Here is a 21265-nt window from a genome sequence, read left to right on the forward strand (position 1 = left end):
CATCTAATTTACACAGAAGCCCAAACCTAAGCTATAACCTATGGATTCTGATTGGCTAAGGTGATCACCAATGGACATATCGTAAAGTTGATCATAATTGTGTGCTTGTTATTGGTAGATTGTGTATTGTCAGTGTGTTTGTCCAGTGATCACAATCCTAAAATTATTCCGTCTTTAAAAGAGCATTAAACACTTTGAGGTTGTATTAATATAAAATGTAGATATGTGCAATTTGGTTCGGTTCGATTCGGAAATTCGGAAAATTCTGCAAATTCGGAGATTCGGATCGAACCGAATTTCCGAATTAAAATACTGCCGAATTTACCGAATAAATCTGAATTAGTTCGGATTTATTCGGTAAATTCGGATGGCCATGGATTACACTAGTATTGTACAGTATATTAGGTTATATCACTCTGCTATGGGTTACACCTAATATACAGTACATAATACTAGTCTAATCCCACCTAACACTTACCGAAATTCTGAATTTCCGAACCGAACCGAATCCAGCCGAATTTCTTCGAATCCGAATGAATCCGAAACAGATCCGAACCGAATCGATTCAAAATTTTCCGAATTCGAATCGATCCGAACCGAAATTCGAAAAATTCCGAATTGATCCGAACCGAACCGAATTTTTTCGCCATGCACATATCTAATAAAATGTTTAATTATTTGTAGTAAATTTTTTTTTTTAAAAATTACAATATACTTTTTTGTCTCCTTTTCATGTAATTTGTGAGCTTTCCAATGCCTTTTAGAAGTCGAAAATCAGACCCCAGGCTTAACACTATTATATTACACATAGGGGTCGATTTATCAAAGGCTTCACAAGCCTTTCAACCCACTACGGCTGCAGGTTCTCACAAGAGAACCTGCACGCTGTATTTAACAAGCAGCAAGCATCAGACCGCTGCTTCCCTAATCTTTCGCCACCTCTAAATTGGCTAAATTCAATCTCCGCGGTCTAGTCTGACTGGGGAGATTGGCAGCTCCTGCCCGCGCGTGATTGGCTGTGCGCGGGCAGGAGGCAGGATTGCACGCAAGCGCAAAATAGCACTCGTGTGCAATGCTGAATTCGGCCAGGGGAATTCAGCCCGCCAGAGGCGAGCTGCGGAGGACATGGGCGCGTATGTGCACCCCTATCCGCCTCAGCTTGATAAATCGCCCTCTTACTCATTGGATATACACCATTGTGACCCATGTATAACTGTCCCTGATTACCCTCAGCAGATATGAAAAACCTAGGTTAAAACATGGCAGCACCCATTGCTTTATGGATGCCAAGACTTTAATGTTTGAAGAAAAGAAAAGTGTAAACTAATTATACAGTAATTAAAAATTAACATCTGCGTATTATGCAAAGCCTAATACTTCATTTGAATGTATCACTACAGATACCATTTATATAGCTTTACGTGTCCCTTTAATGCCCCTGGAGCCCGTAAACAACACAAAAATTTTATCTGCATTGTTAATGTTCTGAGTTTGTAATGCAAAAACCAAATAAATGCACAAGTTAAACAAAAACAAAATGGCGACTTTGTGGGTTTAGTGATTACATGTCAGATTAAAGCGCATATGTGTTTGCTGAATTTCACTAATTCTTAATTAGTGTAACATGCTTAGTATTAAGGATTAGCTTTGATAGAGCAGGAAGCATTTGTATCTGTTTGGTGATTTTGCTTCCTAATGGCATCTAATCTGCAGAGGTTAATGCCAGTGTCTATTTCCCATGGTAAGCTGGGTAATTAGTTAAAAAGTTTTGTCTGTAGATTTATCAACTCATTTTAGCTATGAAATTCAAGTAGTGAAAAGTATATGTGTTGTGCATTATCAAGAAATTGGGAATGTGATCAGAAAAACAGGGCTGGCACATGTTAAGTATATGACCAAATTTCACAGAAACAATAATGTAAATAATGTAAAAAAAAAAGTCCTGCAAATAAACAATTAAAATGACTGCTTGTGATATTGCCAACATAGAATAAGACTCACTGACAGACATTAACACATCAAGAATGATAACAAATATAATGTGATTAACCCCTCTGCAGGGTTAAACGCATAGGAGTCGATCACAATACTGAAGAAAAGCTTATCATATTATTGATCTACAAAAATTATCATCAACTTTAATGGGGATTTTCTGTTTTTGAAAGGATTGTGATCGACCCTATAGTTATACACAAACAATAGTTTATAATATGATGTTCTAACACATTACTGCATTTTCTTTTTGCACTTTTATGATCATTTAAATGGACATACTAGTGTACAAGTTAAAAGGGTCTAATGTGAGATTGTGGGTGTTTAAACACATAGGGGTCAATCACAATCATTCAGAAAAGTTCATGAAAGAGTTATCTACAAAAATTCAGATAGACTGTTTTTTTCTGTTGAAAATCATTAGAAAAGTTTTTTTACAGAATTGTGATTGACCCCATAGTTATGTGTAAGAAGTAATGGTAAAATAATATGCTGTTCCGCATAAGATCACTTTAGGTTTGCACTAGTATGTTCCTTTGAACCAGGAATATTCAGCCATACTGTCCTGTGGTGACACAACGGACACTGATTTTTTTATCTGGTTCTCAACTGAGCTGAATTATCTGGGACTGTTTTTAAGGACTTATGTCTAGACCATAACATTGCATATGAGCAGCATGTGATTGCTTTCTGCTATAATGAATTACTTTGTCTTTATGTCCTTGAATTACAAAACAGAAAACACCCACCCTTGTGACACAATATGCAGCTGGGGGGGGGGGGGGGCAAACTTAAGGATGGGGGTTTCCTCTTAATTTTAGGTTGGGTATGTTATAAGGATCAAAGGAATATGTCTTTTGATTTGTGCGTCTTTTAAATGGGTTTGGTATATATAACCTGAGGTTACCAAAACATGCAGCTAATGTAGGCATAGCTGAATTGTTAATTGTTTATTTTAATGTTGATTTTAACTTAAAGGGACACTAAAGGAAAAAAATAAACTTTAATAATTCAGATAGAACATACACGTGCAAGAGTTCTCAGTGTATACGTATATGTATCTGCAATTGGCTAATGGCTGTCATATTGTAAAGTGGGCAGGAAAATTAAAACAATATTCGAAATTTCTCAGAGATAATTAGAAATGGAGTAAGTGCTATTGAATTGTTTTACAATTGTGTATCTGTGGGTTATGCAATTTAACTTTATTTAACGGTCCTATAAGATGGCAATCTTTATCTTAAAACAAGAGCGTGTTCATATAATAATTAAAGAAAAAAAAAGGTTATTTTTGTTGCCATTTAATCTTGTAAGTTTTGCATATATGTATTTAATATTTAATACGTCAAAAATATCTGTAGTGTATGCGAGAACAGGGAATTCACTACCACAATGTCTAGAAATGTTGTTTAGCAATTCCATTCTTAAAATATTTATTTTCTTTTTCAATGTTGTGATTCTTTTTTTTTTTTTTTTTTTAAACAGTATTTCAAATGGTAATCATATAGTTGTGACCGGTTTTTAGCAGTTTGCCCATCCCTCTTATTTGTTGTTGACCGAGATCTTTTGCATGGGATTTATGAAAAAAACAAAGAAATAATAAAATGTGTCTTTTGAATAATCATGATTTACAATATCTATACTACTGTGATGCTATCTTCTTCAAGTAATATAAATATAGAACAAGATTTTTTCATTTTTCTAAAGCATATTAAACTTGTCATAGTGTGAGGAGGTTAGGGTGTGTGGTACTCAGAATGCAGGAACAGATACACAGAACAATGAAAGTCTTTTTGAAAGCTTTACTGATTGATAAGCCAAAGAACAGTTGGTAGTTCAGATTGAAAATCACAGAAACAGGTTTGAACATAGGCCCAAAGCAGAACACTAAAGTCCAATACAAAATTCAAAATGCTTTAAAGGGACAGTCAACCCAAAATTTGTCCTAAGTCATACATATAAAGTTGCAACCACTTATTACTGCTAACTGTAGCCCAATTTTGTAACATATATTGTTTCCAAGTAAAAACACTTACTATTTGCGCCTCTGCCTTTTTAAAATTTCTGCCTGCCCCTCCCCTATTTTCTTACCAGCATCATCATCATCATCTGCCTGTGATCGCAGTTACTTTGCAATCGTACACGTTCCTGTGTTTGTGCCGATTTTACTGAAGGGGGACGTTTCAAACAGGAACTAAAAATACCAGCTCATTATCCATTAACACAGGAACATGTACGATCGCAAAGTAACTGCGATCACAGGCAGATAATGACAATGTTGGTGACGAAATAGGGGAGGGGGCAGGCGGACATTTTAAAACAGCAGAGGTGCAAATAGTAAGTGTTTTTACTTGGAAATTATATATGTTACAAAATTGGGCTACAGTTGGCAATAATAAGCAGTTGCAACTTTATATGTATGACTTAGGACAAATTTTGGGTTGACTGTCCCTTTAAGTAGTTTGCAGCATTAAAGTTTAACTGGCACTAGTGCTTAAATTGAACAGTAAAGAATGAGGTTGTCACAGAATACCTGGTAGGGTCAGCAAGCGCAGCTGCTTTGAGGAAGGCTACTACTGATATGGTAGACACAGGTTTTTCAGCAGGCACAGGATACTGTCACAGGATACCAGATAGGTGCAGCTTCAGGAACAAGGTGAGCATACACAGGTATCAGGCAAAGTTTGCTTGGCTTTCAGGAATCAGGTGAGCTTATGCAGGTGCAAGGTAAGTATGCTTGGTGTGTGGAACAAGGTGATCATACACAGGTATCAGGTAAGTATGCTTGGTCTCTGGACGGAGCAAGGTGAGCATACGCAGGTACAAGGTAAGTATGCTTGGTCTCTGTAGCAAGGTGAACATACACAGGCATCAGGTAAGTATGCTTGATCTCTGGAACAAGGTGAGCATGCACAGATACAAGGTAAGTATGCTTGGTCTCAGGAGCAAGGTGAGCATATACAGGTATCAGGTAAGTATGCTTGGTCTCTGGAGCCAGGAACAAGGTAGGTAAGACAAAAACTCAGCTCAGAGGAATAGGCTGAGTGAACTTTTATAGGAACTCCCATATCTGAGTCCTCCACGTAGGAGTTCCTGTAATTAAGATATGGCCCCTTAAAGTCTAGACGGCGCACGGCTGCGCACGTCTAGAGAACTGCAGCAGGAGCATTAAGATTGGAGTCTCGGCTACCCACAACTCTTGGCATTTGCCAAGACAGGAGGGGCCAGACCGGGAGATCCCATTGAGTCCCCTTACATATAGCATTTCATTTTAAATAAATTTTTAAGATTTTTGGAACATTTGGTGATATTGTAAACCTCATAACTTAGGAGGTTTTACAAATTAAAGTACGTGAATTGCTAAAATCATGTTTATAGAATATGATATCAACTGCAGACACTTTCTTCTTATAGTAAATAAACATGGCCAGTATACCCATCATGCCCATATACAAGTGGCAATCAGATTGTTTAACACTCACCAAGATGGTTAATCGTGTAAACTATTATTTTCCTTAGACACTTTACAGAGGGATCAATCCAAACACCACAATGATTTTAAATTCACCCCATCTTTGTGCCTTAACTTTTTCTTTCATAAGATATCATTTTTGGGCATAGTTCAGCAGTGGTTGAATGATACCTTGTGCAGTGTAAACTTGCTGGCAATGGGAGTCAAAAATTGTAAAATCCTGCCCATATTTGGGAAACACTAAGCAAAAATCAGTGTATAGATACTCATCAGCATTATACTGTCGTGCCGCGCCGCTCTAGCTGTTGCTAGGGACGCGGTGCCTGCTATCTGCTCATTGCCTAGAGGGGAGGCAGCTCCTCTCTACGTGCGGCGGTGACGTCATCGCTGCATGCTTCCCCATTCAGAAGCCGGTCAGGATCTCCTGTGGCATGAATCCAGCGCCTATGTAAGTAACTTCAGTCCTACCTATCACTGCCCAAGTATAGGTGTTACTTACTGTTCTCCTGGGTGTTATTGATTCTTATGCTGGACTGTTATATTGTTGCTGACCCTTGGTTGCCTGACCACTCTGCCTGTTTACCCTTTAACTGCTGGATTGATATACTGCTGCTGAACTCTGCTTGTCTGACCACTCTGCCTGTTAACCCTTTAACTGCTGGATTTATATACTGTACTGCTGCTGAACTCTGCTTGTCTGACCACTCTGCCTGTTAACCCCTATTGCTCTGGATTGCCTTACTGTTGCCAAACCCTGCCTGCCTGACCATCCTAGTGGTTAACCTCTGGACTGCCTTGCTATTGCCAAACCCTGCCTGCCTGACCATCCTAGTGGTTTGCCTCTAGACTGCCTTGCTTTTGCCAAGTCCTGCCTATCTGACCCTTATGCTGGTTTGCCCCTGAACTACATTTCTCTGGTTTCCTGCCTGTTACCGCCGAGGACTGTCCTGTTTGTGGTGAGTGCCGCTTACCCTATCTTGCAAACCTTCTCGCTCTGGGATATTCCCTATTATTCCAGCTCGATGCCGGGATAACAAGACTACTGGCCGAGTTGATTAGTCTGATTGAGTTTCCCATGAGCATTACATATACTGTACATCATAATTATCGGTGCATAGATACATCATGCTCATTATCAGTATGTAATTATATGTAGATAGACAGATAGATTCAATCATTATACATAGAAGAATGTATGTTATTACTAATCTTTATTACCGAGGTTACCTTTGGGGGGCCCTTAAACATTTTTGCACCAGGGTATTCTGTTGAGTAGGTCAACTACTACTGCCTACTGGGTAGAATCTGTATGAAATGGGGAGAAGTTAGCAATGAATGACCCAAACTACAATAGTGAGTTGAAGTAATAATTAGGAACAAAAATACAGAACTAAGCTTTGACCCTGCGTACAATGCTAAATAAAATGAACTCTTCATAAAAGTTAGCAGTTCTCAAAGTACATATGTTTTATCAGTCCAAAATATGTTGGCGCCATCCTTACACATCTATGAGATAAACGTCCTTCAGCCTGCATACATTACTAAATCAGAGTTCCAGAATTCATAAATGTTAGCAGTCCTAAAAGTACTGATAGTCTACAATATATTGAATCCAGATTTACAATCTATACCACTTCTCCTTTGTGAAACTATCATTAACTAGACACAGGTAAGGGTACTTTTCCAGATTTTAAGCATCTGTCTCATCAAATGCAGCAGCACTTTGTAGACTTCATGAGATAAGAGCCATAGATATCCTGCCATTAAAACAAGATATTTTCCAGCACCAGTGGCTATCTGTGTGCAAGCTGAAAGAGCCATTACTTGAAGACTCCAACACAATCCAGAAACCAATAAACTCACCAGCACAGCAAAGGTAAACTGTATTTCAATTTTATTCAGTACCAGTAAGTAAACATGACATTTCAGGCTCAATTGCCCTTAATCATATGATTAAAGGCAATTGAGCCTTAAACGTCATGTTTTCCTCCTGGTACTGAATAAAATCGAAATACAGTTTACCTTTACTGTGCTGCTGAGTTTATTGGTTTATAGATATCCTGCCACTCATCAAAACCTCAAGCAACAATTTGCCTTAATCCTCAGTCCTGATCTTAGCCATCTGCATCATATGAAAGGAGGTCACATCAGAGTCAGGTGCAACTGAAGTCTCGCCACTGCCTCTTGGAGAAATCTCAAATTTAAGCATCATATGCCCTAGCTGAGGTAAGCTATCTGGAACTTCAGTCAAGGGAGAGATAAGCTTGGACATTTGAGGAATGGCTTAAAGCCCAGTAGCCTTCTCTCCCTCACGACATGCACAAAGATTATATTTGAGGAGCCCAGGAGTTCTAGCCCATAGAAGGCTGCACCAACATTTGAAAGCAATGTGTCTAGTTTCAACTGCAACTCTGAGCAAAACTGTGCCATTGCTATAGCAAAAACAGAAAAGGTAGGTAGGTAGTTGTGACAGCCACACTACATGGCTCTCTCGAAAAAAATGAGGGTTTGGTCAGGAGGCCTGAACCACAGTAAACACTGATCTGTAGTTCACAGTTACAGACCATTGCCTGTGACTATACAAATAGTGCAGCATCTTTGTAAGGAACTAGTGCCTCAGAAAGTGTGCATATAAAAAGACTGCGCACAGTTTCATAATGGAAGAAAACTGCAAAATTTCTAAATTACAAGCTCTATCTAAATCATGAAAATTTAATTTTGACTTCAGTTTCCCTTTAAATCGTCTCACGAAATCCACATTTGTTTGTTGTATTTTTATTTATTTATTTACTTCTGATCCTGTATTATCATCTAAAATCTGTATTTATAATTCCATAAATCAATCATTTTTGCTAAACTAAGGTGTCCTCATATTTCCTAGCTTTAGGATTTAATCTCTTAATGAAGACGCTTCATAAATGAACGACAAATTGTGGGCTCTGTTGGCAAATCCTTTCAAGTGGTTGTATCTGCCATTAACCATTTGAACATAATCTGCTGTGAACTTTAGCTGACAATCATTGAAGCCTGGATTGAATGGCGCATTTTTTAGTATATATGCCAATATTCAGCTCTGTTTAAGTAATGCAAGGAAATAGGCATATTAAATGTTATTATGATGCCACCCTTCTCCCTTAGGGCAATATTAGAAGTGCATTCAAAGTTAACACGGTTTCCATGAGCATCAACATCATAGCATACAGACTGGGATTTCTGAATTGTTTTGCTGTAATGTTCCATAGTTTGTTTTACACTGTTTGTTTGCTTTAAATATAGTTGACATCATTTGTACTATTTTCAGCAAGGGAATGTAAATTAAATGTTTTTTTTTCTTTTGCATCCTGTAAGGTCCAATAATAGTCCAGATTTTTGGGAATGTTCTTACTGCAACACAAAAAAATATAATTAGTGGATAAACCCTCTCATTTATTGGTGGTTGAAAAATGCCTTTGAAACAAAAGAATGGTCTGATTTACCAAGCAACAGATTTCACAAACACTTAACTGCAAAGGATACTTTAGGTTTGGGGTTTGCTGTCTCTGTTGCTAAATTGTAGAGTATTTCTGCTCTGGTCTGTTTTGTGGACAGGATAAGACCCAAATACTATATGTTACAGGAGAAATAGTTTTTTTTGTGAGTACTGGACATAATAAAATTTAAAGCAAAGGTATATATGGACATAAAAGTGCAAAAAAAGAAATGCTCTTATATGTAAGAGCATTTTGATTTAACATATTTAAAAAAAAAAAAAAAAAGCAACAAAAAGGTGAATACAAAAGAATCGAAAGGATAAAAAGAAAGTTAATAGACATACTATTAAGAAGAATTGCAGTACAAGGTGTCAAAACCAGACCTCTAAAAGAAATATGTTGGATCAACCTTTAATAGGACCTAGTCTTAAAGGGACATCAAAACTAAAACAATTAGGACTATAGCACTATATCTAAAGGTATTACTCATAGTGATGATATCAGTCTATTTATGAAACTATGCATTCTTGTCATTATTATCTCATGTAAACAGGAGCAGTCCTATAAAGTTGGGGAGAAACAATGGTTCATGCTTGATGTGTGGTTTGTCAGGATCAGCTTTTTCAAAGGCAGCTTTCAATATATACTTAGATTTACAGCTAAGTCCCCAGTTTATTGGGAATTATTTAAATAAATAAAAAAAAAAACATTAAAGGGAAACTAAACCCAATGTTTCTTTCGTGATTCAGATAGAGCATGCAATTTTAAGCAACTTTCTAATTTACACCTATTATAATTTTTTTCTTCATTCTCTTGTTATCTTTATTTAAAAAGCAGGAATGTAAAGCTTAGGAGCTGGCCCATTTTTGGTTCAGGACCTGGGTTCTGCTTGCTTATTGGTGGCTAAATGCAGCCACCAATAGGCAAGCTCTATCCAGGGTGCTGAACCTAAAATGGGACAGCTCCTAACCTTTACATTCCTGCTTTTTAACCCCTTAAGGACCACAGTACTTTTTAATTTTCTGACCAATTGGGACCAGGATTATTTTTACATTTCTGCAGTGTTTGTGTTTAGCTGTAATTTTTGTCTTACTCATTTACTGTACCCACACACATTATATACCCCTTTTCTCACCATTAAATGGACTTTGTAAAGATACCATTATTTTCATCATATCATATAATTTACTATACAAAAATGATAAAATATGATGAAAAAATGGAAAAAAACACACTTTTTCTAACTTTGACCCCCAAAATATGTTACACATCTACAACCACCAAAAAACAACCATGCTAAATAGTTTCTAAATTTTGTCCTGAGTTTAAAAACACCCAATGTTTACTTTTTCTTTGCTTTTTTTGCAAGTTATAGGGCAATAAGTACAAGTAGCACTTTGCTATTTCCAAACCATTTTTTTCTTCAAAATTTGCATAAGTTACATTTTAACACTGATATCTGTCAGGAATCCCTGAATAACCCTTTACACGTATATATTTTCTTTAGTACCCAACCCAAAGTATTGACCTAGGCACATTTTGGTATATTTCATGCCACCATTTCACCGGCAAATGCGATTAAATAAAAAAAATTGTTAACTTTTTTTACTACCTTTTTAACAAACTTTAGGTTTCTCACTGAAACTTATTACAAACAACTTGTGCAATTATGGCACAAATGGTTGTAAATGCTTCTCGGGGATCACCTTTGTTCAGAAATAGCAGACATTTATGGCATTACATTTTGGTAATTAGATGACCGCTAAATGCTGCTGCGCACCACACTTGTATTAGGCCCAGCAGTGAAGGGGTTAATTAGGTAGCTTGTAGGGTTAATTTTAGCTTTAGTGTAGTAGACAACCCAAAGTATTGATCTAGGCCCGTTTTGAAATATTTCATGCCACCATTAAACCGCCAAATGCGATCAAATATAAAAAATCGTTCACTTTTTCACTAGCTTTAGGTTTTTCACTGAAATTATTTACAAACAGCTTGTGCAATTATGGCACAAATGGTTGTAAATGCTTCTCTGGGATCCCCTTTGTTCAGAAATAGCAGACATATATGACTTTGGCATTGCTTTTTGGTAATTAGAAGGCCACTAAATGCCGCTGCGCACCACACTTGTATTATGCCCAGCTGTGATGGGGTTCATTAGGTAGCATGTAGGGAACTTGAAGGGTTAATTTTAGCTTTAGTATAGAGATCAGCCTCCCACCTGGCACATCCCACCCATTGATCCCTCCCCGACCACTCTCAAACAGCTCTCTTCCCTCCCCCCACCTCACTATTGAGTGGCTTTCTCTGCATCGGTGTGTGAAAAAAGGTATAGCAGTGATGCCTCAATATCGAGGCATCACGGCAATACCTTGAAAGCGGATGGAAGCGATCAGGATCACTTCCACCGCTTGAAACCTCTGACGACGTACAGGGTACGTTCTTTGTTGTTTTTTGTAGGACGTACCCTGTACGTTGTTGGTCGTTAAGGGGTTAAATAAAGATAGCAAGAGAACAAAGAAAAATTTATAATAGAAGTAAGTTAGAATCTTGCTTAAAGGAACAGTATACACCAATTTTCATATAACTGCATGTAATAGACACTACTATAAAGAATAAGATGCACAGATACGGATATAAAAATCCACTATAAAACCGTTTAAAAATGTACTTAGAAGCTCTCGGTTTAGCTCTGTTGAAAGGGTAGCTGGAAAGCCCACTGCAAGTGGGAAATAAGACATTTCCCACTCCCCCTCCTTTTGCATATGAAAAGACCCTTTACACAAACAGGAGCAAGCTGGAGTAGGTAGCTGACGGTATTCTCCTAAAACTTTGGGGCTTGGTTAGGAGTCTGAATATCAGCGCAATGTTATTTAAAAAAAACAAAACTTTATGAACTATATAAATAGATCATCTACAAAACATTTATGCAAAGAAAAAATGAGTGTATAATGTCCCTTTAAAATTGCATGCTCTATCTGAACCATTAAAGAAAAAAATACATAATAAAAAGACAATGCAAATACACTTACGCCTAGATTAACGAGTTTTTGTCGGTAAGGCTTGCGTTGCTAACGAGCCTTTTTTTCCCACCGCTCCCTTAAGACAACACTGGTATTACAGGTTTTTTTAAACCTGGCGTTAGCCGCAAAAAGGTGAGCGTAGAGCAAAATTTAGCTCCCCATCTCACCTCAATACCAGCGTTGCTTAAGTCAGCGGTGAGCTGGCTAAATGTGCTCGTGCACGATTTCCCCATAGGAAACAATGGGGCTGAGCTGGCTGAAAAAAAAACCTAACACCTGCAAAAAAGCAGCGTTCAGCTCCTAACACAGCCCCATTGTTTCCTATGGGGAAATGAATTTTATGTATGCACATAACATGAACCCCGAGTCTAAACACCCCTAATATTACACTTATTAACCCCTAATCTGCCGCCCCGCTATCGCTGACACCTACATTATATTATTAACCCCTAATCTGCCGCTCCGGACACCGCTGCCACCTAGATTATACTTATTAACCCCTAATCTACTGCCCCCAACATCGCCGACACCTACATTATAGTTATTAACCCCTAATCTGCCCCCCCACAGTCGCCGCCACTATATTAAATTTATTAACCCCTAATCTGCCGCCGCCAACGTCGCCGCCGCTATTATAAATTTATTAGCCACTAAACCTAAGTCTAACCCTAACACCCCCCTAACTTAAATATAATTTAAATACATCTAAATAAATTTACTAAAATTAACTAAATTATTCCTATTTAAAACTAAATACTTACCTATAAAATAAACCCTAAGCTAGCTACAATATAACTAATAGTTACATTGTAGCTAGCTTAGGATTTATATTTATTTTACAGGTAACTTTGTATTTATTTTAACTAGGTGGAATAGTTATTAAATAGTTATTAACTATTTGATAACTACCTAGTTAAAATAAAGACAAAATTACCTGTAAAATAAATCCTAACCTAAGTTACAATTACACCTAACACTACACTATAATTAAACTAATTACCTAAACTACCTACAATTAATTACAATTAAATAAAATAAACTAAAGTACGAAAAAACAATCCGAATCCTATCAGCCAATTGGAATTCAAGGGACGCCATCTTGGATGACGTCATTTAAAGGAACCTTCATTCTTCGCTTGGACTTCGTTTGAAGAGGATGGCTCCGTGTCGGCTGGATTGAAGATGGACCCGCTCCGCTCCGGATGGATGAAGATAGAAGATGCCACCTGGATGAAGACTTCTGCCGCTTGGAGGACCTCTTCTGCCCCGATCGGATGAAGACTTCGGCCCCTCTGGAGGTCCACTTGTGCCCGGCTGGGTGAAGACGTCTCAAGGTAGGGAGATCTTCAGGGGGGTAGTGTTAGGTTTTTTTAAGGGGGAATTGGGTGGGTTTTAGAGTAGGGTTGGGTGTGTGGGTGGTGGGTGGGTTTTAATGTTGGGGGGGTATTGTATTTTTTTTACAGGTGAAAGAGCTGATTACTTTGGGGCAATGCCCCGCAAAAGGCCCTTTTAAGGGCTATTTGTAATTTAATATAGGGAAGGGAATTTTGTTATTTTGTTTTTTTTTTTAATTTTATTAGGGGGATTAGATTAGGTGTAATTAGTTTAAAATTCTTGTAATTCTTTTTTTTTTCTGTAATTTAGTGGGGTTTTTTTCCGTACTTTAGTTTATTTAATTTAATTGTAATTAATTGTAGGTTGTTTAGGTAATTTAATTTAATGATAGTGTAGTGTTAGGTGTATTTGTAATTTAGGTTAGGATTTATTTTACAGGTATATTTGTATTTATTTTAACTAGGTAGTTATTAAATAGTTAATAACTATTTAATAACTATTGTACCTAGTTAAAATAAATACAAAGTTGCCTGTAAAATAAATATAAACCCTAAGCTAGCTACAATGTAACTATTAGTTATATTGTAGCTAGCTAGGGTTTATTTTACAGGTAAGTATTTAGTTTTAAATAGGATTAATTTATTTAATTGTAGTAATTTTATTTAGATTATTTTAAATTATATTTAAGTTGGGGGGGGTTAGGGTTAGGTTTAGGGGTTAATACCTTTAATATAGTAGCGGCGACGTTGGGGGTGGCATATTAGGGGTTAATAAATGTAGGTAGGTGGCGGCGATGTTAGGGACGGCAGATTAGGGGTTAATAAAATGTAACTAGTGTTTGCGAGGCGGGAGTGCGGCTGTTTAGGGGTTAATATATTTTTAGCGGCGACGTTGGGGGTGGCAGATTAGGGGTTAATAAATGTAGGTAGGTGGCGGCGATGTTAGGGACGGCAGATTAGGGGTTAATAAAATGTAACTAGTGTTTGCGAGGCGGGAGTGCGGCTGTTTAGGGGTTAATATATTTTTAAAAGTGGCGGTGATGTCCGGTCGGCAGATTAGGGGTTAATATATTTATTAAAGTGTTTCCGATGTGGGGGGGGCTCGGTTTATGGGTTAATAGGTAGTTTATGGGTGTTAGTGTACTTTGTAGCACTTTAGTTAAGAGTTTTATGTTACGGCGTTAGCTCATAAAACTCTTAACTACTGACTTTTAAATGCGGTAGAAGTCTTGACAGGAGAGGGTCTACCGCTCACTTATTCCAAGACTCGTAATACCAGCGTTAGGCAAATCCCATTGAAAAGATAGGATACGCAATTGACGTAAGGGGATTTGCGGTATGCTCGAGTCGCGGAAGAAAAGTGAGCGGTACACCTGTACCTGCCAGACTCGTAATACCAGCGGGCGTTAAAAAGCAGCGTTGGGACCTCTCAACGCTGCTTTTTAACTCTAACGCAAGACTCGTAATCTAGCAGTTAGTCTGAATTTTAAATAGTAGATTTTTTCCCCTGACAAATGTCAAACTTACTTCCATTTTTCAACACCCAGCATCATGTGACAGCCAATCACTATATATATACATTAATAAGTGCTGGTTGCTCAGAAAGTGTGCATATAAAAAAAAATGTGCGCACATAGATATCCGAAGTGAACTAGAAAGTTGTTTTAAATTGCATGCTTATCTAAATCAAAGTTTAATTTTAGTGTTCCTTTAAAACATGATACACATGCAGTGATGTAGTTTGGTTTAAGTTGGTATTGATAAGTACAGGGTTTCAGGCTGGGTTCATGGAACAAAACATTTTGTGTTTTTAATCTATATTTTATAATACAATATATTTCTGCTTATAAAGCACTCCATGAATGAGTTAATATAACTGCCTTTCCATCAATGCTGTGCTCCCTTCAGTAGTGAAAGGGTGCCATGAAAGCCCAGCCCCGCTGACGTCACTGCCCTAGCTTCCTGTCGTTGCCCGTCTCCTTGTTTGTGGCCAGCGGGCAACTTATTGTATAGGGTACCCAACAGCCGATACACGGGCAGACAGGCGGGGGTAACGGTTTGGGCAAATGCACGCAGGGTGTAATCACATATCGGGGGTTGCAGCTAGTTGAGGAAGGGAGAAGGGCAAGCATTAGTGACAAGACATCTGAGGGGTGCCGGGGTCGCTTTAGGCACCTACTCTGTGACAGATGTGTAGCCCACGCAAGGACCAGGGCACGTAGAAATCATGCACTGATGTAAATTCATTCTGAGGTTGGCCCGCGCGCGGGCACATTTACCACCACAAGCTCCTGTCGAGAAATGCTGAGTTTACCGCTGCCTGGGTCTTTGTTGTGAGTTATCCAATCCGAATGCAAATACTACTGCTCGTGTTGTGGGACCTGTTGGTTTCCTCACTCACTTTTTAAAGTACATTTATTTTAACGTCTGCGATTATTAGCTTTTTGTAGAGCAATTATAAATCACACTGCCTCTTTAAGATTCACTGATGCTTCGGTTTTAAAATTCCTCTGCTGCACATTTTAATATCTACATGCGTTTGCTTAACTTAAAATGCCCGTGGTCAATCCTGGCCAGTGGCCAATCCTGGACTAAAGTATAATATAAGACGGGTGAGGTATTAAACACACACATTTGGGTCATGTTAAAGTATATTTTACAAAGAAAAGTTCACCTCTGGAGTTTTGTTATGCACTATAATCAGAAGTTGATGGAGTTCCAGGGAATTAAAGAGCTTTTTACGAAGATGTCCTTGTGGGATCTCTACAATGAATAGACTGTGTTTTCTGTGATAGCTGAACACTGGCTGCTTGGTTGTAAGATGTCTGACCCTAGTTACTGGACAGCGTTTCATGGGTGCACTGGGCACCAGGCGAAGGGGGCTTTATTGCAGCGGTCCAAAAGGTAACTATTAAAATAGCATTTTTTTCTAATATTTTTTTTTTTTTAAAGGGACATGAAACCCAAATATATTTCTTTGTGATTCAGATAGAGTATAATATTTTAAACAACTTTCTAATTTACTACTAATATAAAATTTGTATCCTTAGTTGAATGACCAGCAATGTATTGATAGAAGCTAGTTTAATACAGAGTGAGCAAGTGACAAGAGGCACATGTGCAACCACCAAACAGCTAGCTCCCAGTGGTGCATTTCTGCTCCTGAGCTTAGTTAGATAAGACAAAGGCTATTAGAAGAACATAGCAAATTATATAACGGAAGTAAATTAAAAAGTTGTTTAAAATTAAAAGCGCTGTCTGAATCCATTAAAGTTTTTTTCTATTCCTTTTTACTATGTATTTAACCCCTTTAAAATAATGTGCCACTGAATAAGAAGATACAGCTGTCAACAAATATAGAAGCAAACTTACATGTATATTCCCCAACTACTGGTTTTATCCTTATCCGGAGTAAAATAAGGATGTTCCATGTGTACACCTCTGAGTATGTTTTTAAAGGGATATTAAACCAAAGTTTTCTTCTTTCATGATTCGGATAAAGCATGCAATTTTAAGCAACTTTCTACTTTACTCCTATTATCAAATTTTCTTCCTTCTCTTGGTGTCTTTATTTGAAAAGCAGGAATGTAAAGCTTACGAGCCGGCCCTTTTTTAGTTCAGAACCTGGGTGGCGCTTGCTGATTGATGGCTAAATGTAGCCACCAATAAGAAAGCGATACCCATGGTTCTGAACCAAAAATGGGCCGGCTCCTAAACTTAGATTCTTGCTTTTTCAAATAAAGATACTAGAAGAACGAAGAAAAATTGATAATAGGAGTAAATTAGAAAATTTGGGTTTAGTATACCTTTAACTACAGTTAAACACATAGTAAACAAAAGCAATTTGTTTTAAAATATGTTTTAATACAATAGAATGTTTTATTTTTACACTAGAACCCACATTTTTTTTTCTTTCATGATTTAAAGAGTATGCAGTTTTAAACAACTTTCTAATTTGCTTCATTCTCTTGATATCCTTTGCTGGAAAGCATATATAGATAGGCTCAGTAGCTACTGATTGGTGGCTGCACATAGATGCCTCGTGTGATTGGCTCACCCATGTGCATTGATATTTCTTCAACAAATGATATCTAAAGAATGAAGCAAATTAGATAATGGAAGTAAATTGGAATGTTGTTTAAAATTGTATTCTCTACCAGAATCATTTAAAGACAATTTTTACAAGTTTTAAAGTAATAATAAAAAAAACAGAGGGTATTTGTATTCCTGATACTCCATCCTGATACTCCATGACAATGTTAAAGGACAAAAATCTTTAGGAACTATGAACACAATGTAAATGTATTGATATGTAGCACTAGCTAAACAAATTGCAAGCAGTAAATCTTTGGGAGACATAGCTTCCTAAATCACAATTGTCAAGCCCTCAGTTATAGTTTCATTATAATTGCTAAAAAAAGATATTGTGGTTATATTTCTTGTGTAAAACATTAGAAACCTAATATTATCCCATTAAAGGGACACTGAACCCAATTTTTTTCTTTCATGATTCAGATAGAGCATGCAATTTTAAGTAACTTTCTAATTTACTCCTATTATCAATTTTTCTTCGTTCTCTTGCTTTCTTTATTTGAAAAAGAAGGCATCTAAGCTATTTTTTTGGTTCAGACCATGGAAAGCACTTGTTTATTGGTAGGTGAATTTACCCACCAATCGGCAAGAACAACAGTGTGTTCACCAAAAATGGGCCGGCATCTAAACTTACATTCTTGCATTTCAAATAAAGATACCAAGAAAATGAAAATAATTTGATAATAGTAGTAAATTAGAAAGTTGCTTAAAATTGCATGTTCTATATGAATCACAATAGAAAAAAATGTGGGTTCAGTGTCCCTTTAAGTAAGCTTATATATACTGGTTGAGAGAAAACATTACCTGAAGCATATTTGTGTGTAACTGTTTTGATTTAGTAAAAATAGTAAACACATGCATTTTTCACTTGATTTTGTAGAAGTCTGCAGGTTTATAAAATATTGAGTGAATTGTGTGATGTTCATTATGTATTTATCATATTGAACATTAGGTAGTGGGGATTCGTTTTTTAATTTAACTTAATAGTGCTACTACCAAAACAATCTTTAATATTAGATTTCTTTTGTGGTGTTAAGCATATTTAAGAAGTGTCACAACTTTTATAATAGACCTTTGGCTTATAGGCCGGGCAACAGATGGTTTGAACCACTGAGCAGATGTCTCCCCTCCACTGCGTATTGTTGGTCTGTTGTTCAGCATCTGGTGAGAACTACATAATGTGGTCCCTTTTAGGTTCCTTCATCGATGCTTGGATTTGTGTTACCCTATAATATATTTCAGATATGAAGTCCAAAAGTCCTTGATTAACTTGTATATCCTATATGTGCATAACATTTATTGAATATTTTGCTATCACAGCCATGTACCATGCTGAAAATGTACTTCCTGGATATTTAAAGATGGCTGACACCATCACGTGTATAAAAAAAAAAGAAAAAAAAAAAGAAGCCTAACCAAAGGCAGTGTGTATATGTGGGCAAATCTTTTAATAAATTGTAGCTTACATATTGGAAGTTTTTTTTTTTTTTATTGTAGACTAATATAACGTTTAGGATAACAGTGCCTAAGAAGTCTACAAACTATTGTATTAGACAGGTGTGATTAATTTATTAAGAACACATCCCTTAATAAAGTATATTGCTTGTTCATTTTAAAGGGATAATATATCCACATTAAAAAGATGGTAAAGGCAAAATTAAACTCATGATTTTGCTTATCTAACTTTCCAATTTATTTCTAATTTTCTTAATTTTCTTGGCATACATAGGTAGACTCTAGAACAGCAATGCACTACTGGAGCTAGCTGCTGATTGGTGGCTGAACATATATGCCTCCTTGTTCATCTAGCTTCTAGAAAGAAGCAGAGGTTTTCATACCAGTCATCAGACCTCCCTAACAGGCCAGATTTGTAAGATATCTGAACTGTAGCACAGGTGAAATCAGCTGGTTCGTAAATTTGGTTACTAGCCTACTCTCACCAAGGTAATCCTGAAAATCTGGCCTATTAGGGAGGCCTGAGGACAGGTTTGAAAACTCCTGTAGTAGTTTATTGCTGCTCCTTCAGCAAAGAAGACCAAGAGAATTAAGCAAAATTGCTAATAATTGGAAAGTTGTTTTAAATTGTACCCTCTATCTGAATCGTTAAATAAAAAAAAGAAAATGTTTACGTTTCATGAAAATAGACATACATACATACATACATACATACATACATGGACATTTCCACTTAGGGATGCACTCACTTTTGTTGCCAACGGTTTAGACAATAACAGCTGTGTGTTGAGTTATTTTGAGGGGACAGCAAATTTACACTGTTATACAGGCTGTACACTCACTACTTTACATTGTAGCAAAGTGTCACTTCTTCAGTGTTGTCACCTGATAAGATAAAATATTTACAAAAATGTGAAGGATGCACTCACTTTTGTGAGATACTGTGTATGTTATACAAGAATGAAGTTATAGCACTCACTATCAAACTTCTATCACTCTGTACCAGGGTGCAAAGTTATATGCATATAAATCCTGTATATAAATGCACTCTCTGGATTTAGAAAAAACACTATTTTACTTAGTGACATTTGGGGGTGTTCACCCATTCCTCAGACCCCCATGGATGTTTTATCACTTTTATAAATCCAGTGAGTGCAGATATTTGCTTTTGATGTTATCAACACTCTTGCACCCTGGTATTTGGACTGATGCATGTGAGAGTGCAATATATATATATATATATATATATATATATAACTCTGCATCGTTACCTCTGCTTGTCCTTTTTCTGCACTGCCCCACTCGTGGGACATGCAGAAATAGCGCGATCTTGCGACTTTTAGTGAGACTGCGGCAGAGAGAGGCTTTAAGGACTTAACGACTTGTTATTAAATTTACTTTGTTCTCTTGTTATAATTTTGTTAAAGGCATATGTACATATCCTCAGCAGCAGCAATGCACTGCTGGTAATTTGTGGCTGCATATATGCCTCCAGTCATTGGCTCACTAGGCGTGTTTGTCTAGCTGCCAGGAGTGTGTTGTTGCTTTAGACCTCAGGTTTTTCTATATGTTCTACCCACTTTGCAGGGGTTAAATACAGTTATATGCAAGCAACAGTGCAATAATAATTGCATAGAATTTGATTTTATATAAGAACCTAAAAAGCCTATCAAGTCTTGGGGGGAGGGTATGTCACTGTCCACCAATAAAGCTTAAAGGGATAGGGAAGTCAAAATTAAACTTGCATGATTCAGATAGAGCGTGTCATTTTAAGACACTTTTAAATTCACTTCTATTTTCAAATGTGCTTCGTTCTCTTAGTATCCCTTGTTAAAAAATAAATACGCACTTATCATACACTAGTGGGAGCTGCTGCTAATTGGTGCCTGCACACATTTGTCTCTTGTGATTGGCTAAATAGATATGTTCAGCTTCCTGTCAGTAGTGCAATGCTGTCCCTTCAGCAATGGATAACAAGAGAATGAAGACAATTTGATAATAGAATTAAATTGGAAAGTTGTTTAAATTAGTATGTTCTATCTGAATCCTAAAATAAAATTTTGGGGTTTACTATCCCTTTTAGTAGTGAACTTGCATCCTGTGGACCTGTAGTGCACAGACATGCACATCTTGTTTTACATTTAAAAAGTAACAAAAGGGGAGCTTTTTTATTTTTAACCTTTTAAAGCCGTTATGCCGTTCCATTCCGTCATAATTAGACTGGGCTTTAAAGCCGTTATGACGGAATGGAACGTCATAACTAACGGCTGTCCTGAAGCCTTCTGTGCTTCAGGGATTTAATCGCGGTCTGGAGGGCTTTCCTAGGATTGTAGGGACGCCCCCCAGATGCGATCCAATAATTGAAATCTCGCGATCGTATGCACGATCGCGTAGTTTCAATTTGTCTACATCGGAACAGTTGTTCCGATG

General features: G+C 37.1%; 1 protein-coding gene across 1 annotated transcript in view; it reads left to right on the top strand.

Moving 5' to 3' along the window:
- Nucleotides 1-15272: 15272 nt before the first annotated feature.
- MAST3 (microtubule associated serine/threonine kinase 3) overlaps nucleotides 15273-21265 on the top strand; it is a 308309-nt gene continuing 302316 nt past the window's right edge. The window contains exon 1 of the mRNA XM_053702937.1: nucleotides 15273-16192. Coding sequence (XP_053558912.1) covers nucleotides 16110-16192 — 83 coding nt within the window. The 5' untranslated portion in view covers nucleotides 15273-16109. The remainder of the gene's footprint in view (nucleotides 16193-21265) is intronic.

The sequence above is a fragment of the Bombina bombina genome, chromosome 2 (assembly GCF_027579735.1).
Source record: "Bombina bombina isolate aBomBom1 chromosome 2, aBomBom1.pri, whole genome shotgun sequence".
In the NCBI taxonomy this organism is placed as follows: Eukaryota; Metazoa; Chordata; class Amphibia; order Anura; family Bombinatoridae; genus Bombina; species Bombina bombina.